The sequence below is a fragment of the Mercenaria mercenaria genome, chromosome 18 (assembly GCF_021730395.1).
Source record: "Mercenaria mercenaria strain notata chromosome 18, MADL_Memer_1, whole genome shotgun sequence".
Lineage (NCBI taxonomy): Eukaryota > Metazoa > Mollusca > Bivalvia > Venerida > Veneridae > Mercenaria > Mercenaria mercenaria.
The window spans coordinates 18,121,797-18,139,922 of NC_069378.1; the positions used below are offsets into that span (position 1 = coordinate 18,121,797).

General features: G+C 36.0%; 1 protein-coding gene across 1 annotated transcript; it reads right to left on the reverse strand.

The window, feature by feature from the left end:
* Positions 1-1,148: 1,148 nt before the first annotated feature.
* On the reverse strand, positions 1,149-1,778 carry LOC128550493 (uncharacterized protein K02A2.6-like). Its single transcript, XM_053529686.1, has one exon. The coding sequence runs from the start codon at positions 1,776-1,778 to the stop codon at positions 1,149-1,151; it is 630 nt and encodes a 209-aa protein (XP_053385661.1).
* Between the last annotated feature and the right edge of the window lie 16,348 nt (positions 1,779-18,126).

Sequence of the window (18,126 nt, forward strand, 5' to 3'; positions counted from 1 at the left end):
ACCATACGAGGAAACATGTAAAAAATGCATCAGTGTGAGTTTCAATACTTGTTTTACCAGTATACATTACACAAATAATTGTAAATTTTTGCAAAATATTGGGCCATTTCCAATACTTACCGAACCAAGCCCTTTTGTTGGCACGCACAATCTTGTACCACGTAGCAGTACTTTTCCGTTTTCTGTGTCAAGCACAGACAGTTCTTTAGATACCATTTCATAGCACTTAAACGAATCGTCAACTGCACACTTTTGTAATTTCCAAGCATTTGTTTTCATTGCTTTTATTGTACACTGTAAGACACAGTCGTCCTGTGTTGCACGTGCAATCTCCGCTCATGTCACAGCTTTAGGAAGCGCATTGTTTACTATGAAATTTACATAATCCTCGGCGATGCTATAGACTGATCCTTGTTTGATTTGGTGTCTGGATAAATAATCACTTATCTGTGACGGACCCAGTACCCGGACAACTTCGAAATTGTTAGTCGTAAGTTTTAATCTCCATCGTTCAAAACGTGCTGATTGAATGTCCTTGGTACTGTTTAAAATTCCAAGAATCGGGCGATGATCTGTTTTCAAGATAAACTTTTTCCCAAACAGATAAAGATGGGAATGAGTGATACTGTGCAGGCTGCTAATGTTTGGATTTCGATTTGCGAATAGCGTTGCTCTACTTCTGTTAAAGATCTACTAGTGCATGCCACTACTTTGCCCTTTTGTGTTAAAATCCCTGACCCGCCTACTGGGGATCCATCAACCCAGAGTTATGTTTTTTTCTTGGGGTCAAAGTACGCGAGTACTTTATCACTTTGCAACACAGACTTCAGATGAATGAATGATGATTCGTGCGAGTCATTCCATTGAAATTTCACGCCTTGCTGCGTTAATTTACGCAGAGGTTCTGTTAGCGTAGAGTAATTGTCTATGAATCGGGACAGATAATTTGTAAATCCGAGAAAACTTTTGACCTCAGGTGCACTTTTAGGTCGGTCTGCTTTCTTTAAAGCTTCCACTTTTTTCGGATCTAGCGAGATTCCCTGGTCTGAAAATACGTGTCCATAGAACGCAATTTTTGATTGTCAGAACTCGCACTTGTTTTTATTTAAAGTGAGATTTTTCTTTGTCAAACGTTGAAATAATACTTCTTAATTTCTGTCATATTCCTTCCGCGTTTTACCATGAATGATTATGTCATCACTGATATTCATGACACCTTTTAATCCACTAAGAGTTTGGCGTATTCCGTTTTGAAATATTTCCGGAGCTGTGTTAACACCGAAATTCAGACGTTTATAACGACGTAGACCAACATGAGTAGCGAATGTTGTCATATTGCGTGATTCTTGTGATAACTGTATCTGGTGAAAACCTTCTACCAGATCTACGCGACAGAAAACGGTTGAGCCGTTGAGAGCCATTAAAATGTCGTCAATCGTTGGTGTCACGTGACGTTCACGTTTGATAGCCTTGTTAGCATGTCTCATATCGACACACATTCGGATTTCTTCAGGAGCGTGAGGCTTGCTAGTGATTACCAGGTTTGATACCCAAGGAGTCGGACCGTCGTCCTTTTCTATGACGTCAAGGTCTTCAAGGCGTTGGAGCTCTTTCTCGACCTTTTCTCTGACGTGGAATGGAACACGCCTTGGCGGCTGTGTTGACGGAACAACTGATTCGTCGACGTGGAATTTAACTTCAACATCTTTAAGTTTTCCTAGTCCATTGAACAATCGGCTATATTTTTCACACAGTTCCTTGTAGTCACTGTTTCTCATGCTGTTAATCACAGGTACGATTCCAAACTCTACAGCTTTTTCATAACTGATAATGTTTTCTGAATTTCCATTTGATATTTTGAAAATCAGTAAGCATAAATTTACTGTAAGATTCCACTGTTAATCTATACTCAAGTAACCTTGACAAAAGTCCCGCGAAATCTCCCAGAACACGAGATTTCGTGAACTAAAATCAATGGACCATAAAATGAGGGACAATTGGGAAGAGAGGTATCCAATGTGGATAACTGACCCTACTACAACAGTACGTGTGATGATATAGTACATTTTCAGCGTGTACTGTTTTTTTACTAAATGTATAGCACTGTTAATACACATACACTTGTAAATGTTATGTTTACATAAACCATATGTAGTGTTTTTGTTCATGTTTTCAAATATGAAATAACGTTTTATACATATTAAATTTCAAAATACTGAAGCTATTTTTGTAATAGATTTGAAAATTTATCACAACTTTTGTGATGATTTAGCATTTTAAAATAGTATCTATTAAACCCGAAATCCAAGCAAAAGTTCAACAGCGGAAATATTTAATGAACAATATCACAGGGGCGTAGCTGGGAATTTTGAAGTTGTAGGCCTGCTGAGATTTCGCTGGGGTATGCTCCGCCTATCTATTTTTAAATGGTGCAGTCTAGCGTATTTGGAATTATATTTTTTTCTGATTAAGTTTCGACTTGATGTTATCTAGTGAATGACTGTTTGTTTTTCAAGTTTGGCGCTCTGCTTCTGTATTTTCAAATGTACTGTTTCTAGATTATCAATAGGAAACTATTATTATCATTATTCTACAGCTTCTGAATCTGAATAACGTGTTTTGCAGCAAGCCGGAGTCCAAAATCATGACGAACGGAGACGCCAGGTTGGGGTAGGGACGGGAGGGCTCTGATTAATTTTGAAATCTTAGAAGCAGAATGGTGCATTTTAGGCTATTTAAGACATTATATTGAGCAAACTATTTGTGACTGATGTTGCAAATCTGATTGAAAAGTCCACTTCATCCGCGATATTTCTTAAAAATATGGAATTCTTTGTCTGAAGAAAACAATAGCTAATTTGCGTTGTGGACAGAGGGTTCTAGAAAATTTGAAACTAAAAAAAGTAAAATGGCGCACTCTTAAGCTAAGCAATGTAAAGATGACTTATAATAGTTTTGTAAGCAATCTCACCAGTGTAGAAGTTCGAAAACAAAAGCCACAACCATTCACCATTGTCAGTTAAATGTTGAAATTTCGGAAAAGAAACGTGTTAAATTATAACTTATCTGTTACACGCATTTGTTCCGTTCAATATTTTTCGTCAGTATTACACATTAATTCTAAAGAAGTCAAACAAATTGTAATAGAAGTTCTTTTCTTTATCTTTTCATATGGATATCTTTTGAATTCGTCATCAGGGGGTTGTTTCTATTAGTAAGTCATGGCCAATGTCATCTGTAGACTTATACCCAATTTAGAAACGTAAGCCGAAATTTCTTCTTCCGGCCGACACAACTAGGCTAAGGAATGAAATTTTCAGATGTATTTTACATACGTATGGCGACATAAAAACATTATTTGCGAGCTGACTTGGAAAAAATGTTCCTGCGAAACGCTGTAAATCCGGGCTGGATGCAAGTGCCATTTTCGAGATGTTCCAGCGATGCAAATATTATCAACACATTAAGAAGCGTGCCAATACGTATGTGTATAAGCATGCAATGTTTTTATTACGACCTAAAATACTTGCGCGGTTGTTTTGTTAAGAATTGCTTTATTTTAAAATATTCAATTGTTGAGTTATGTTATTTGGTGATAAAGCTCATCAATTAAGTCCCTCAGCCCACACCCTTTATGCTTTTATTGCACTTGACGTATTAACTTTTTTGCCGGAAAAGTGTAGGCCGGGACCTGTAACGACTACAGGGCGCCACGCCGATACATATCTTGCGCATATAAGATATAATTCAGAATATTGCTGCAAGCTGCCTAACATATATTGACATACAAGAAAGGGAATCTTTGGAGGAGGTGTTGGAAACGATCACCTAAATCATCAATAATATGTCAGAAGTGAGTTATCGAACGAAGTTTCTTTAACTAATTCAAACTCTCCCATGTTTCAAGTTTGCGCAAAAGAACTGCCGACCAACTGAGAAAACGATATTGAAACGTTTGGATAACAGTTATAAATGATGGGGTCTACTTGTAGCAGTGAGCACAATGCCCAACTTTATAGTGCTGCCTCACTGGAATATCACGCCGTAGACACGTGGCATACTGACACCGGGCTGACCAGTCCTAGCACTGAGCGCAAAGCGAGGAAGCTACTAGACAAAGTACCATTTTTTACATCTTTGATGATGCGGCCGGGATCGAACCCACGTCCTCTCGCACTCAAAGCGGACGATCTACCATTAGGCTAGGCTACCGACGCAGTATCTTTAATGTATATAAAATCAATTTAAATCTTATGCATCACATTGTTGGAAGTTCCTTAAGAAGTCATGGAACATGTATAAACGATTTCCATGGATAAGTCTAATCCATTCGCATTATCTAGCGAAAATTTAAAGACACTAAAAATCACTCTAGTAATTTTGTAAACAATAGTTGAAAATGAAATGTTGATTTCCATATTTGTCTAGTAGCACTGAACAGCTTAAAAATCAGGCATTACATTATCAAAAACACATTTTTGTTTTCGTAGCTTAGCAACGCAATTATGCTTTCTTCAATAGTATTGTCTTGCAAAGTGGGGACTGATACTAAGTGACAAGACAATTATCTGAGGGAAGCGGCGATGTAAAAGCAAATGTTCATGATAAAGGAATTATATTACCACAGACTAATTGCACCACATGAAATACATTTATTTCTTTTGTTGTTGAACAATTATCTAAGACAAGCGTAAATTGAACCATTTGTAAGAATGGTTTTTCACAGATAAGTTGATATATACCTTTATAACGATTCTAAATTCTTAAGAGTTTTTATATATGACCTTATATTCACTTGTATCACGAACCGCATAGTACTGCTTTCTCTTTCTGGAATATAACGAGGTAAACGTATGACATGGTGCTACATCCGGTCACATTATACAGAAACCGGGTTGGCCAGTCCCAGCTCTATCCGCTTACGGCTTGCGACAAGGGAGGAAGCAGCTGTATAGTTTTTACGTCTATGGTATACACGGCCGGAGAGCGAACTCTCGAAGCTGGCGCTCTACAATTAGGCCATAGAGGCGGTTACCGCATTATATTTCGAGTTAAAATTAATTCGTCTCATGTTTTAATCAAATCACACCAGTTACAAAAAACGGTAGAGTATTCAAAACACAAACGCACGCACGCATGCTACAAATCGACTTGCTTTCTAATCCGCTTGTGCTCATCTGGTAACAGAATGCCGTCAATGTCGAAGAACCTCACAGATCGGAATGTCCAAAGATTTCCCCAGATTTTTTAACCGTGATGAATATATCACGCGTTGATTAAAAAATTCATATAATAACATTGTTGCGAAAAATAATCAGTTAAAACAAAATTCATCGCCAGATGACCTCATCCGGTTCACTCACAAAAATCAAGATTGAATGCCAGCTTCCGTGAAAGGAAATATAAAAACACAAAACATTGACGATTCGTACATACTCGTCAAAACACGTTAACATAAACTGGCTAAAAACTTTCATTCCAAGCATACTGTCTTACAACACGAATGGGCTATAACTAAAACAATGTGTCGAAATAGCGAACATTTAGGCTGGTCCGGAGGTTGTTCGGTTTTCGGAAGTTACACTGTATATGCAATGACATTTTCTTTCTGGCTTGATGCAAGTGGTTTTGAACACAAGAATAAGGATCTTGTGACTGATGAATACATATATAGCTTTAAAGTGCATAGTAGGGGCTAGTTTTTATTTACTAATAGATATTTTTACTTCATTTGCTTTAAGTAATGTATTAGATCATCAAATGAAAACTTGCGGAATAAAGATCTGACATTTAAGCTCTTAAATACTATAAAAAGAAATTAGAAAAAACGCACAATTAAATCGTCAATATCTGGCTTCATGCAAAATGAACATTGAAGATGGAATGAAATTATAGTGTTGAATATCATGTTTGTTCAGTAGAACTAGGAAAATGTCAATAACGAGTGACGTCAATTTACAGCTGTTTAATTCAGTAATGTGACATTGGACTCATAACTTCAATAGAGTTTCGCTTAAGCCGGTGCAAGACTTTCCATTACCTCTCATAATCAGGCTCAGTCATACCGAGTCTTTGATCTTTTGCTTTGCTTCGTTCTATTCTTCAGAAGGATCCTCTGTAGATTAATTTACTTTGACAACATCAATCTTAAAGTGCGCTGTGGCGACCAAAGAAAATCCTACCCATATGTGGATTCAATGTTGTTATATTATCTTATACTTTGGGATCATGGAGTTAATTTAACCACTTTTCAATGGAATTCCGCTCAAGCCGGTGCTAGTGGGCATGGGAGTGTTGTACTTCCCATTACCTCTCATGAACAGACTTAAATCTCTTGGTTGCATTCTTTACATCAAAGGATCTTCGTACAATTATTTTACACTTTAACCAGAACCAGTCTAACACAAAACGTTCTATAACCAAAGAACCATTTCTAAATCTTCCATATTCCTTAACCCGCTCTCTAACCCGAGCCCGAACTCAAATTGTTCAATTAACCGATTCCATTTCTAATAATCATTTCTAATTCTATCCCCGTCTCTCTTCCGAATTCAGTCCTTTTTTAATTCAGTTCTCTTCAATCTATCTGAGCATTTCCTGGGTATTTATACCTTTTTTACAAACTGCATCGCAATAACATGATTACGAGTATTTCAAAACATTTGTTGCAATTTCACAAACATGTAAATCAAAACATCCATTATGTACTCATATAACCGTAAACAATAGATGTAGAACCAATCATCATTCGGTATTTTTGTAAATAAATGACTGGTACCGAAACAAACAAGATAATTAGGACAAACATTCGACTGTGATTCATTTTGCTAAAGTTGTAAACAAAAAACAATAAGCTGAAAAGGTAAACGACGTATTACTAATTAACATTTCTGAACAATTAATGAAAGTTCCGTGGAACACAATAACAAAATAATTAAGGCTGTCCAAATCAATTTCTGTTGAGAACTTCGCAATATCTGACTGTTATAATAGCTGTTATAATAGTAAACAAAGTCATTTGACCAAAACTTAATGGAAAGAACATTCCGATGTTACGAAATTTGCTAGGGTAGTAAATACCAACAATGGACTACACATGTAAACAAAGTGAGTATTATTTGTAAGAATTGTCAGAATTGTCTACCAAAAGTCAATTACAGGTAAAATAGTCACAATGATTTATTAACTGAAAACTGATCTGCGAGCTATCATTGTGTTACATGGCCTACAGAATTTGGAATATTTTCAAATCGATGATAATTAAAAAACAACAACATTGTTTGCCTTTATACTGTGAATTTAGCATTTTTAGAGAGATTTAGTTCAAAAGATGCCTCTGAATATTACCAAAATCACAGAATTTTGAGAATATCGGCACTTTACCATATTTTAGGGCACCATAAAATGTTTCAGTAATAAACGCAGTCAATGACCACAAAATAATTTGACAATTGTTCCAGATCCTTTCAGAAGTTATTATGTGGTCATTTTTTAATTGTGGTTGACTGCTGTGCTCATATTGAACATTTCAGATTTGTTTAAATATTCAGTTAAAGACTGAACGTTTCCCATACCCATAATGTTAAAAGTATCTCAAATAACGCCATATAGTTTCATAGATAAATAGATTGTAGAATAAATAGTTTGTAGATATATGATGCGGTTTGATAAATATACCTGTTGATGAAAGAAACCTTTGAATAACATCATATAGACACTTCCAGTTTTTATGCCATTTTTGGGCAAAAGTGAACTCTCTCCTTTGAAAGCCTTCTTTAAAATATTGCAATGTTCTTGTAGAAAAGTAACTGTTTGGCCATTTTCATTCTAAAGCTAAATGTATGTATTGATTTATTCTAAAATGTTACGAATGCTTTTCAAAATCGTTCGTTAATTGTAAACCAGGTTATATCGAAGTTTGTATCAAATCAAATAAGAAATAATATAAGGAAAATCCGTGTTTTAACGTTATTAATACAAGAAAAGAGGTTATACGTCCGCGGAATAATTTTACGAGAAAGAAGCCCGAACGAATTATTCTGCCGACATATATCTGATTTTTAGTGGATACATCAAAGTAAAATACGATTTTCCTATACATGATTTCAATTCTAATATGCCTTCTTTTTTTAAAAACGGCAGTAAAAATAGCGTAGCGCTCTTTCTTTGTCACAACAAAGATATTGACGTCATCGCACGTTAACGTGACGTCATTTAAGTTTAAGCGTGTTTCAACTGAAATACGCATATGAGAACAGAAAATGATATACGACCATGGCAAAATCATTATGAATATCCTATGTAGTGTCCCGTTATACAGCATATAGCGAGTAAGATATGGAACAAAAAAATGCAAAGATGTTCCCCTTTGTGAAGAAAGCACCAAATTTTGCATGAAATTACTTTGAGGTATCCTTAATCATACAAGAGGAGGAGACACGCTCTATCTGCCCTGGAACCTCCTTTTAAATCAGTTTAAAAAAGGGAGGTAAAACTGTTTTGAAAATAATAATGTTTCCTTTAAATTTAAATTTAACTATAAAGTAGTGTTTCATATGATCCAAACATGGATAACATATCACTAGCATAGACAAACAACCATTTGGTATTGACAAATATACAAAGTTTACTACAAAATACTCTTATTTCTCAATTTACATACTGAAAAGGGAGGTAATCAGATTTTACTGTATGTTTAATTTCAAAACTGCGTGTGAAAAGATGAAGAAAGAATGAAAGTTGCATTGAAGTATAATAATGTATACGGGATCAGAAACGGACTACATATACGATTTGTTGGCTTGAATAGACCAAACCAAAGAGGAACTACCTTTAATTTATTTCAATTAAATATATCTAGAACAACTTCAAAAATGTTAATTCATTACCTTAACCAATTATAACCCTTGACACAAAATTTATTCAATTACATTTTATACACATTCAATATACATGACTCAGGAAAAATAATATGAGGTCCTTAAAGGGGAAATTGTTAACAATCACATTTTAAGGGCAATCTAATTTATTTCAATCGTTAAAATATCATATTACTGAACTTAACATAAGTAAAGAAACAGAATTGATGGATCTTATGTATACGTAAGTAAAAAAAATCACATGTTAAGGTCCACGAGTTAACCTATATACATGTATCTGCATTTATTAGGGCAATAGATTTATATAAAAAAGAGAGACCCTGCAATGGATCATTTTTGTATGTTACATAACAATATAATATGACATAATCATGTTTTCAAATCAAATGACTCATCCAAAGACCCATAAAATGAAAGAAACTGATATTTACACCCTTTCAACAGCGATCTAAGAATTGTAATACATGTAGGTTTACTTCTCTAATATATTTGTTTGACAAATTTATATTTCTTATACATGAATGTGATGTGTTATTGTACTGGTATTTAACTGGATCTATGAAGTGTACATAGTAATGAAAGTCAAGTGTCATTACTGGTCAATCCAGATTCAACAGAATTAAGCAATGCAAGGGTCACAATTAAGGTATGCAGACACTAAATAGAAAACAGGCGCGGAAACAAATCATGGTAGTCGCAAAATGGTGCATTCAAAGAGTCCTCATTCTTTGTTCTGTAGAGCTTCTTTCCCTTCCTTCTTTACATTTTTTTTGCTGAAATCAAATAACAGATCTATCCTTGACATATAGGAAGCATTTTCGCAATAATATGATAGCATGACAGATCTATAATGGAAATGTAGGTCATACAATTTGGGGTATCATTTTTAGTTGATATTGGAGTTGGTTTGTTTGACTGAAGTATATGGCCCCCAATTTTCTATTGATTTTTTTTTCAGCACTGACAATATTCTTTAAGAAAAGGTAAAAATGTAAGCTATAGACATTTAAAACGGGTCCTGCTCTGTGCTGTAGCCATTTGAAACTTGTCAATTTTATCTAGAATAAAGAAGGCCAGCTATTTAGTATGTTCATACCTTAATGTCTCTCCCTAAACATGGCTCCATATATAAATATTAGAAATGTGAACATCAGGTAATTTATATGTTTTCATGCTGTCTGTATCCTTTAGGAACTAGAATTTTATCTGGCACCATTTACTGACTTACAGCTTGATACCTTTGTTTATAACATGACCATGTATTGTTCCAAAAGTATGAAATCACAACATGTGGTGCACTAACTGGTATGCGACATGGTACACATTTGTTTGCCGCATATGCATAAAGACACAACCACAAAGAGATAATGTTACGAGCAACTAACACTGATACACACTGTCTTTTTTATAGTAAAACAGTTTGCTAGTTGTTAGCTGTAGCTTCATTTTGCTGTTCCAAACAGTTCTGGTACATGCTGACTAATTCCGTAGTAAGCCGTCTTTTTTGGCATAAAAACAAGGATAAAAATCCAACAGGAGAAGACACATCAAAGAACGTAGACTTAAAGCTAGCACTTTTTATAATGCATTATTTGGTTGTAATACTGCCTCAATACGTTTGCAAGGCATAGGATATCTTTATTTCATAAGTCGAAATAAAACAATTTCTATAACATATGACTTTTATCATTATTTCATCAATGAATGAAACACAATCTGGAGTGCGTATACAATACACAATAGTAATCAGAGCCTAATTTATATAGTAAATGGTTGGAAGGTTATTGGCCGCTCAAGTAAGGGGGAAACAGACGTGAACGTGTTATTTATTTAATTAAAATTTTTAATGCGGACCGATGATTTATTAAGTGCAATATACCACAGACAAATCACCGCAATGGCAGCTGAATCGAAGATTTTATTCCTCGCCGAGTCGTCCTGCGTAAGAATAAAACCCCGATCCATGCCAAGTACGATGAGGCCATATACTGCAACCGTACGGGATTGCCGTCCTTAGGGCAAAACCCGAATGCATTCCTCCATTCCAAACTATTTGGGTTGCCATTCCTTATGACAAGCCCGAAACATTCAATCCATTCCAACATACGGTCCATTTCCTATAGATTCCAATCAAGAACGCCAAAAGTAATGATTTCCTGAAATATGGCCTGCCTTCCCAGACGAGTGCTCGCCTCGAGAATTGAGCCTTAAACAGGGTAAATTAACTAAGCACGTCTGTTCCCCTCTAAGAATTTAAGAACTTTGGCCACAAGAAATTGAGTGGAAAACTGTTCACGAAATTTCCCCCCTAATTCTTAAATAATCTTACAAGTGTTTAATTATGGCCTGTTTAATCTCATATAAGAAAAGTTCTAAGCCTATATCATTCAAATGAACCCCGTCTTTGCGAAAGAAGTTTGTTTTGGCATCAATATCTGTTCTTATATAACATCTACATTTCCTACATCTTTCAGTAACTGACGACCAATTCTGTTAACTCTTTTTCCTTTCTGTTCTATTCCGACCCAACCACCCGTAGCACCCTTCCAGATGCGGCGTTGTAAAATATCGACCCATATAATTACCGCATCTGGAAAAGCGTCACGCCTGTAATTCAGTTCTTTCTTAATATAATCTTTTATGTCTAAGATTGACAAAGAAGATAAATCATTCCCACCTAAATGTATGAAAATAATTCTGTGGGGCGAGTTACAAAACAGCACCTGATATACAACGGTATGTCGGAAATCATGCCAATGCAATCCACGCACTCCTAACCATGCTATTGTCGTATCCAGCTTTAAAGCTGGCTTGCTAGTTCCAGCCTCACGATTTCCCGCCCAGTCTATATTGAATCTCCCAGACACCATACATCTAAACATAAAGGAATAATGACAAATTGACCGGACAATAAATGTATTATAAAATTCAATAATGCGGTACCAGTAAATTAAACAGTCGAAATATTACTTGTATATTATAACGCATTATGTTGCTATTCAGTTGGTTACTAAGCTGCTTCATTTCACTTCAATTATACTTGTATAATTGTTCCGCTTTATGATATAGAACAAACAGATGGCTTAAATCTAATACAGAAAATTGTCTTGATCCCTGACATCGTGACTAAAATTATTCTTTTTTAAAATTGACCATATATTTATTGCCTAATATAGAGCTTAAATGCACTACTTGACCAGCGGCCTAATTGTTTGATCACAGATGAAGGAGCCCCTTGTAGGCTTAGATCTGTTGCTCGGCCGATACGAAATGAGTTACTTTTCACCGATGTATTTGAGAAACTAGACCTACTGATACATTTAGTTAAGACGGCTGAAAATTATGTTCTTGTAACGGGCGTTCCATTACTATGACAAAACAACGGTCCTTGTATTTTTGGCCTTGAAAAAAATGTAATCTAATAATGCAGATATCGGGCACAGATCGCCTGTTTGTTTTGGTATTTTAAGAAATACTGGGAACCCGCTTTGGTTCGTTTTTGAGTGACGTAATCTTATGACTACGTATTTGTTGTTTTGAATAAATGTGAGATCCAATAAGAATATTGCATGCTGTGTTTGCGTTGCTGATGCTACAACAAGTTCACCGATGTGAAACAGACAAAAATAAGCTAAAATAAATATTGATTTAAATAGTCTGTATCCATAAAAATCATAACATACATGAGAAAGGATCCCACATATTTCTGATAACATTCGTATTGTCATTGGTGCTCGGTTATCATTGTACTGCGAGACCTATAGCAACCTTCTAACAATTTGCTTACAATGAAAATCTGACTAATATCAAAATAGCCATGCATTTTGTGACAAAATTTTATGCCAGCAATGTATGTAGAGATTGTTTTAGGTGATTGCCCTTTTTCAAAACAGTATGCCATGAATAGAATAATATGCCTGACAGGAATTGGCCACTGTGTATCTAAGTTGTAAAGGGATCTGAATTTTTCAAAAGCAGTGATGCCAGTTTGATACGTGAGACGAGTATTATGAGCTATTCCAGACTGCAAAAGTTGTCCAGCTCTAGACTGAAGGCGTTCCATAGAAATTCCGGAACCTGACATGGGATGCTGTCTGCGTCTGGTGCTAACTCCCGGAATCTGGTTAACTGAAACCGAGATAAAGCATCGCAGATGTTGTTTTGGTGACCAGGAAGGTGGCAAGCTTTTATAAGTATATTTAATTTAGGACCATTTAGGACCGTAAGGTAAGAATTCTAACAAGGCACATGACAAGGTCTGATTTGGAGGACAGTTTATTCAAAATTTGAACTACTGCTATATTATCACAGTTGAATTTAATTTTCTTGTTCGCTAATTCATCTCCCCAAATAAACAATGCTACCACGATTGGAAATAGTTCTAGGACAGTAATGTCTGCCGTAATACCCGATAAATGCCAAGACACTGGCCACCTAGCGTTACACCAATGGCCCTGATAATAAATACCAAAGCCTAGTTGTTCGCCCCCAGCACTGTCAGAAAATAATTGCACATCTTCATTTGTGACCCAGAACCTATCGCGAAAAACGGAAATACCATTAAACTTTCGAAGGAATGTCAACTACATAGTCAAATCCTGTTTCACCTCATTTTTTAACCTAATGTGATGGTAGGGTTTAGTGAGACCGCAAACTGTATTTATTAACCGGCGTATAAACGGCCTACCTACCACAATAGGCCTGCAGCAGAAATTCAGAGACCCTATCAACGACTGTACTTTCTTTAAAGTGGTTTTGGGGTGATGTAACATGTCTTCAATTTTTGAGATAATTTCTTCGATTTTCGAAATGGGAATCCTTACAGACATGTCCCGGCTCGAAAGTTCAAGTCCCAAAAACGTAAAACACTCACAGGGACCTTCTTTCTTATCGTCTGCTAACGGTACCCCTAGCTCGGACATCGTTTCTTTAAAAACAGTTAATATTTTTGAACAAGAATCTTGAGTTTTATTTCCCCCTAAATAATCGTCTAGATAATGAATCAGTTTTCCCGAAATCTGGCAAAACGTTCAAAAGTAATACAGGAAATTGAGGCTCCGAATGGGAGCATTTTGTCCACAAAAAATCTGTTATTGAATTTGAAACCAAGTAGTTCCCAGTCCGCGGGACAGATCGGAATTAACCTATATGCGCTTTTTATATCGGATTTAAACAATTTGCAGTTGCGACCAAGAGCCTGTACCAAATTTACTGCCTCGTCAAAACGGGTGTATTGTACGGTACAGAGGGCCGGGTCGATATAATCATTTATAGATTCACAGGGTGGATATGACAAATGATGTATCATTCTGTATTCCCCCGGAGATTTCTTTTGCACTAGTCCTAAGGGTGAAACAATTAAATTCGATACAAAATACGGATCTTGGAATGGTCCCGCCACGCGCCGAGCCTCAATTTCCTTTCTAATTTGCTTTTCTACAATGTCTGGTTTGAGTAAAACTGAAAGTAGGTTATTAGCATCACGAGAAATCCTAGGACCAGAATATCGAATAGAAAATCCATTCCTAAAACCATTTAGTAAGAAACTGGCTTCAGCTTTATCATAAAATTGTAAATAATATTCCAGAACGGATATATTTATCGGGGAAGGGGCTAAACTCTGAACATCTAAATTAGAGGGTTCGTTTTGACTTACTGATTGCTGCCCTTTCTTTTCTGTTGTTTTGACCCCTAAAGAAACCTCTACCTCTTTGAAAGCCTCTACCTCGGAAAGGCCTTTGAAAAGCAGAGGTGTTGCTTATATTTCCCTGACTGTTAACCGATGGACTGCACTCAGCTTGAGGATGAGGCCCATTGCATCTAGAACATACATGAGGGAATCTACAATGTGGCCATGAGCAACGGCCAGCGTTAAAGTCCAAGCATGCAAACCTACTTTGTCTAACAGCAGGTGGAGTTGATGAGCTAGGCTTTGCAAGTGTACAACGCCACCATAGGTCGTTATTTATCTGTGACCACAGGGCGTGAGATATAGCTTGGCGAAGCCTAAATTGTTCATCATACGTTCTCCACGCAAAGCCAGGTTGACGCGTAGCATATTCACGGATGTTGTACATATAGTGCAATAATTCATATACTTGATCCGGATGATTAGATAAATAAACAGATGCAAAAATAAGAAATGCGTCAGTCCATTTTTCAATGTTCGAGATAATTTCCTTACATTCTTTTTGAGAAGATATAATAAGGCGCTCTGAATTTAACTTAAACACTCCACTTTTGCAAAATTCTGACAACTCTATCGCACCCTTAAGAAGTAGCGCTAAGTTAATATATTCTCCTCGACATATCTGCTGTTTTAGAGTAGTTGGCACGTGCACCGATAAATCATCCTGCGCTAGACGTATTATAGAGTTAGAATAACTGTTTGGTAGAATAGAGTTCGTCCCGTTTTGAAAATTATTTTCACAGACGGGTGAATGAACGGCTGTATTACCCGCTTGATTCATAGAGCTACACCCATTCGATGTCAAATTTGAATTAATATTGTTTTGAGAAATTAAGCCAGAAGATCTTAAAATCTGTTCAAAATCTATAGTATTTGACCTACCGGCTTCTGTGTTTGTGATGGTATCATCCACCAGGTCCTCCAACTCCTCCGATGGCCGTTTCCGCCCTCGCTGTCGCTCAGGGTCCCGCTCCGCTGGGTGTTCCCGCTGTAACGCATGAATATCGCCAGCAGGGTGTTCCTGCTCTGCCCCTGGGATTTGCCAGCAAGGTGTTCCTGCTCGGCAACCGCATGTGCTTCGTTGGCTCGGCCCCTAGCGATGTTAGCCTGTCTCCGCTCTGGCCTTTGTTCCCTTAGATTTTCTGCCCCCGGGATTTTGCCAGCAGGGTGCTCCCGCTCGGCAACCGCACGTGCTTCATTAACTCTGTTTGCTCGACCCCTAGCGACATTAGCCTGTCTACGTTCCGGCCTTTGTTCCCTCAGATTTTGTGCTGCCCTATTTTTCAACACACGTTGGTTGATTCTTGGAGGACTCCTGGCTCTGTCCCTCCGTCGAGCTCTTCCTCCGCCCTGTCTACGCGGCATAATTTCTTATAAAAAAAACTTAAATAATTAATTGTTAAATCCTGTTTGCTAAATTTGACGCAGCTATTTGTTGACAGTGTAATCAAGGAAGATATCACGGTAATTTCGTGCTTTTATGCTGTCTTTAGAAGATAAATTGTTCATGGTAACAATGATTGGATTATTTATACCAAAACGTCTTTTCATTGGATGTATTTAGTTGTTTTTGAAATTGCTTAGCTACAACTGTATACCGACGTGTAATGGGGAACCAGTAATATTCTATAATTTTTATAAAACAACAAACACCGAGTAATCCCTGTTGCTAAGCAACCGCACCGACTTAGTACCGTATTTCTCCCAAAATAAATAAAATTATTTTAATTCTATTTAATTCTAAAATAATTTCTATTATTTACGGTTATGCTGTGTTAAAAAGATTCAAGAAGCGCACATGACAACTAGAATGATGGGTTGTTCTATCATGCAAAGAAATATCAAAATGAAGCCAGAGAATATATTTTCTTAAGCACTTAGACGTATTGAAAGCAAGCCCCTGAGAGATGTTCACGTATGTAGCAAATATCATTGTATCAAGCAGGTTGTAGACAGGCATTTATAGCATATATTGACATTGCTAATCCTGTTAACTGGAAATGGTCAAGAGAACTTGGCTTTAATTATGTAATACGCTTCATAATTAGCTACTATAAGGTAGAGGAAACTCATCAATGTAATTCCAAGAATACATACAAAGGCAGATATAAATGTATCAAGCCAATGTTATGTACTTAGACATGTTGAAGACATGTGAGCTAGAGAGTGAAATACTGGAAAATCTATCACAGTTTTAGTTAAATATTGAAAGGGTTGTTACGCCTAAAATTAAAAGTTGTTTGTTTAGGGAAACCTGATCATAACTTTTCATTCAATTTTTGTAAGTTCACGAAAAAATGCTTGGGACATTACCCTAAACAAGCAATCATTCCAGGACTTATAATTGCGCTATTGAGAGGCATTCCTTACACTGTATATGACAAAAAGCACATATCAGCTATGATTATAACTAAGACGGCCTGCAATAGTCATTTTACCCGTGCTGAATGAGCTTCATCGGCTATATCGAGAAGCAGTGTATACTCAACTCTGACCCACGAGTACAATGTTCTGAATGATCATTTCTTTATCAGTTACATGATATCATTATATAGACCGATTTGGAACCTAAGACAGAAAATACACTATTTAGTTATTTGTCAAAAGGCTTAATATGCAAGATAACTGTAGCTCAGTATATTTTAAGGAGACATTGTTTATAAACTAATCGATTAATCTTTACCTTCAAAAATTTACATCTAACTCTATTTGGTTTGATTCTCTTTATTTCTGTATCATATTTTCATCTTAAATTTTATATGTAACTATTTGCGTTCTTGGGATATCTGCAGTAAATCACTGCACTTTAGAAATGTTTATAGTTATAAGCTCTGTGGAGGGATTCAGTGAGAGTGACCGTCTAGTGGTAAAGGTGTTGTCAAATCAATAGGTAGGTCGTTGGTTCAAGCCGTACAAAGGTTAACCTATCATACAATACCGGTGCTATTTTCAAGAAAGCAGAATTTAGACTGATTCTAAAACTTGAAATCGTAATCAAATAAATTAGTATCATTGAATATAGTATAAATTAGCAATAATAAATACAACAATACATTTAGTTTACATTCCATTTTCTTTTGTTGTAAGAACTGCATTAGGATGATCGTATGCTTTAGCTTGAAGTCATTAATTGTCTTGGAAAACATATAAATAATGTTTTGTATAATACGTTTTACATCAATTTAAATTCAATATTGAATTACAAAAAAAAACACACAAAATAACGCCTTCTTTAGCTGCTCTTTTGAATGCTTAATAACAATTGAACTATCGGTAACCCATATAAGTATATGTACTGTAAAATCGATTATATGAATTACAGTATGTACGTATATGTGAACTTGTTCTATAAAATACCCTTAATCAACCTCAAAATGTAAACAATGTTTAAATAATATTTTGATATAATTAAATACTAAAATTAATTTTGTTTACCTGAATGATATAATATTCACCCTTAAAAATAAAGTCATCCAGTCAATGAAATTTTCAAACAATTTCCCCCCTTTTAGGGTCTCATCTAAGTCATTTGTCAGTTTCCTATATATTAAATGTGTA

Bases quoted from the DNA above. Each gene is read 5' to 3' on its own strand.
- LOC128550493 (XM_053529686.1), bottom strand. From the start codon at position 1,778: ATGAGAAACAGTGACTACAAGGAACTGTGTGAAAAATATAGCCGATTG.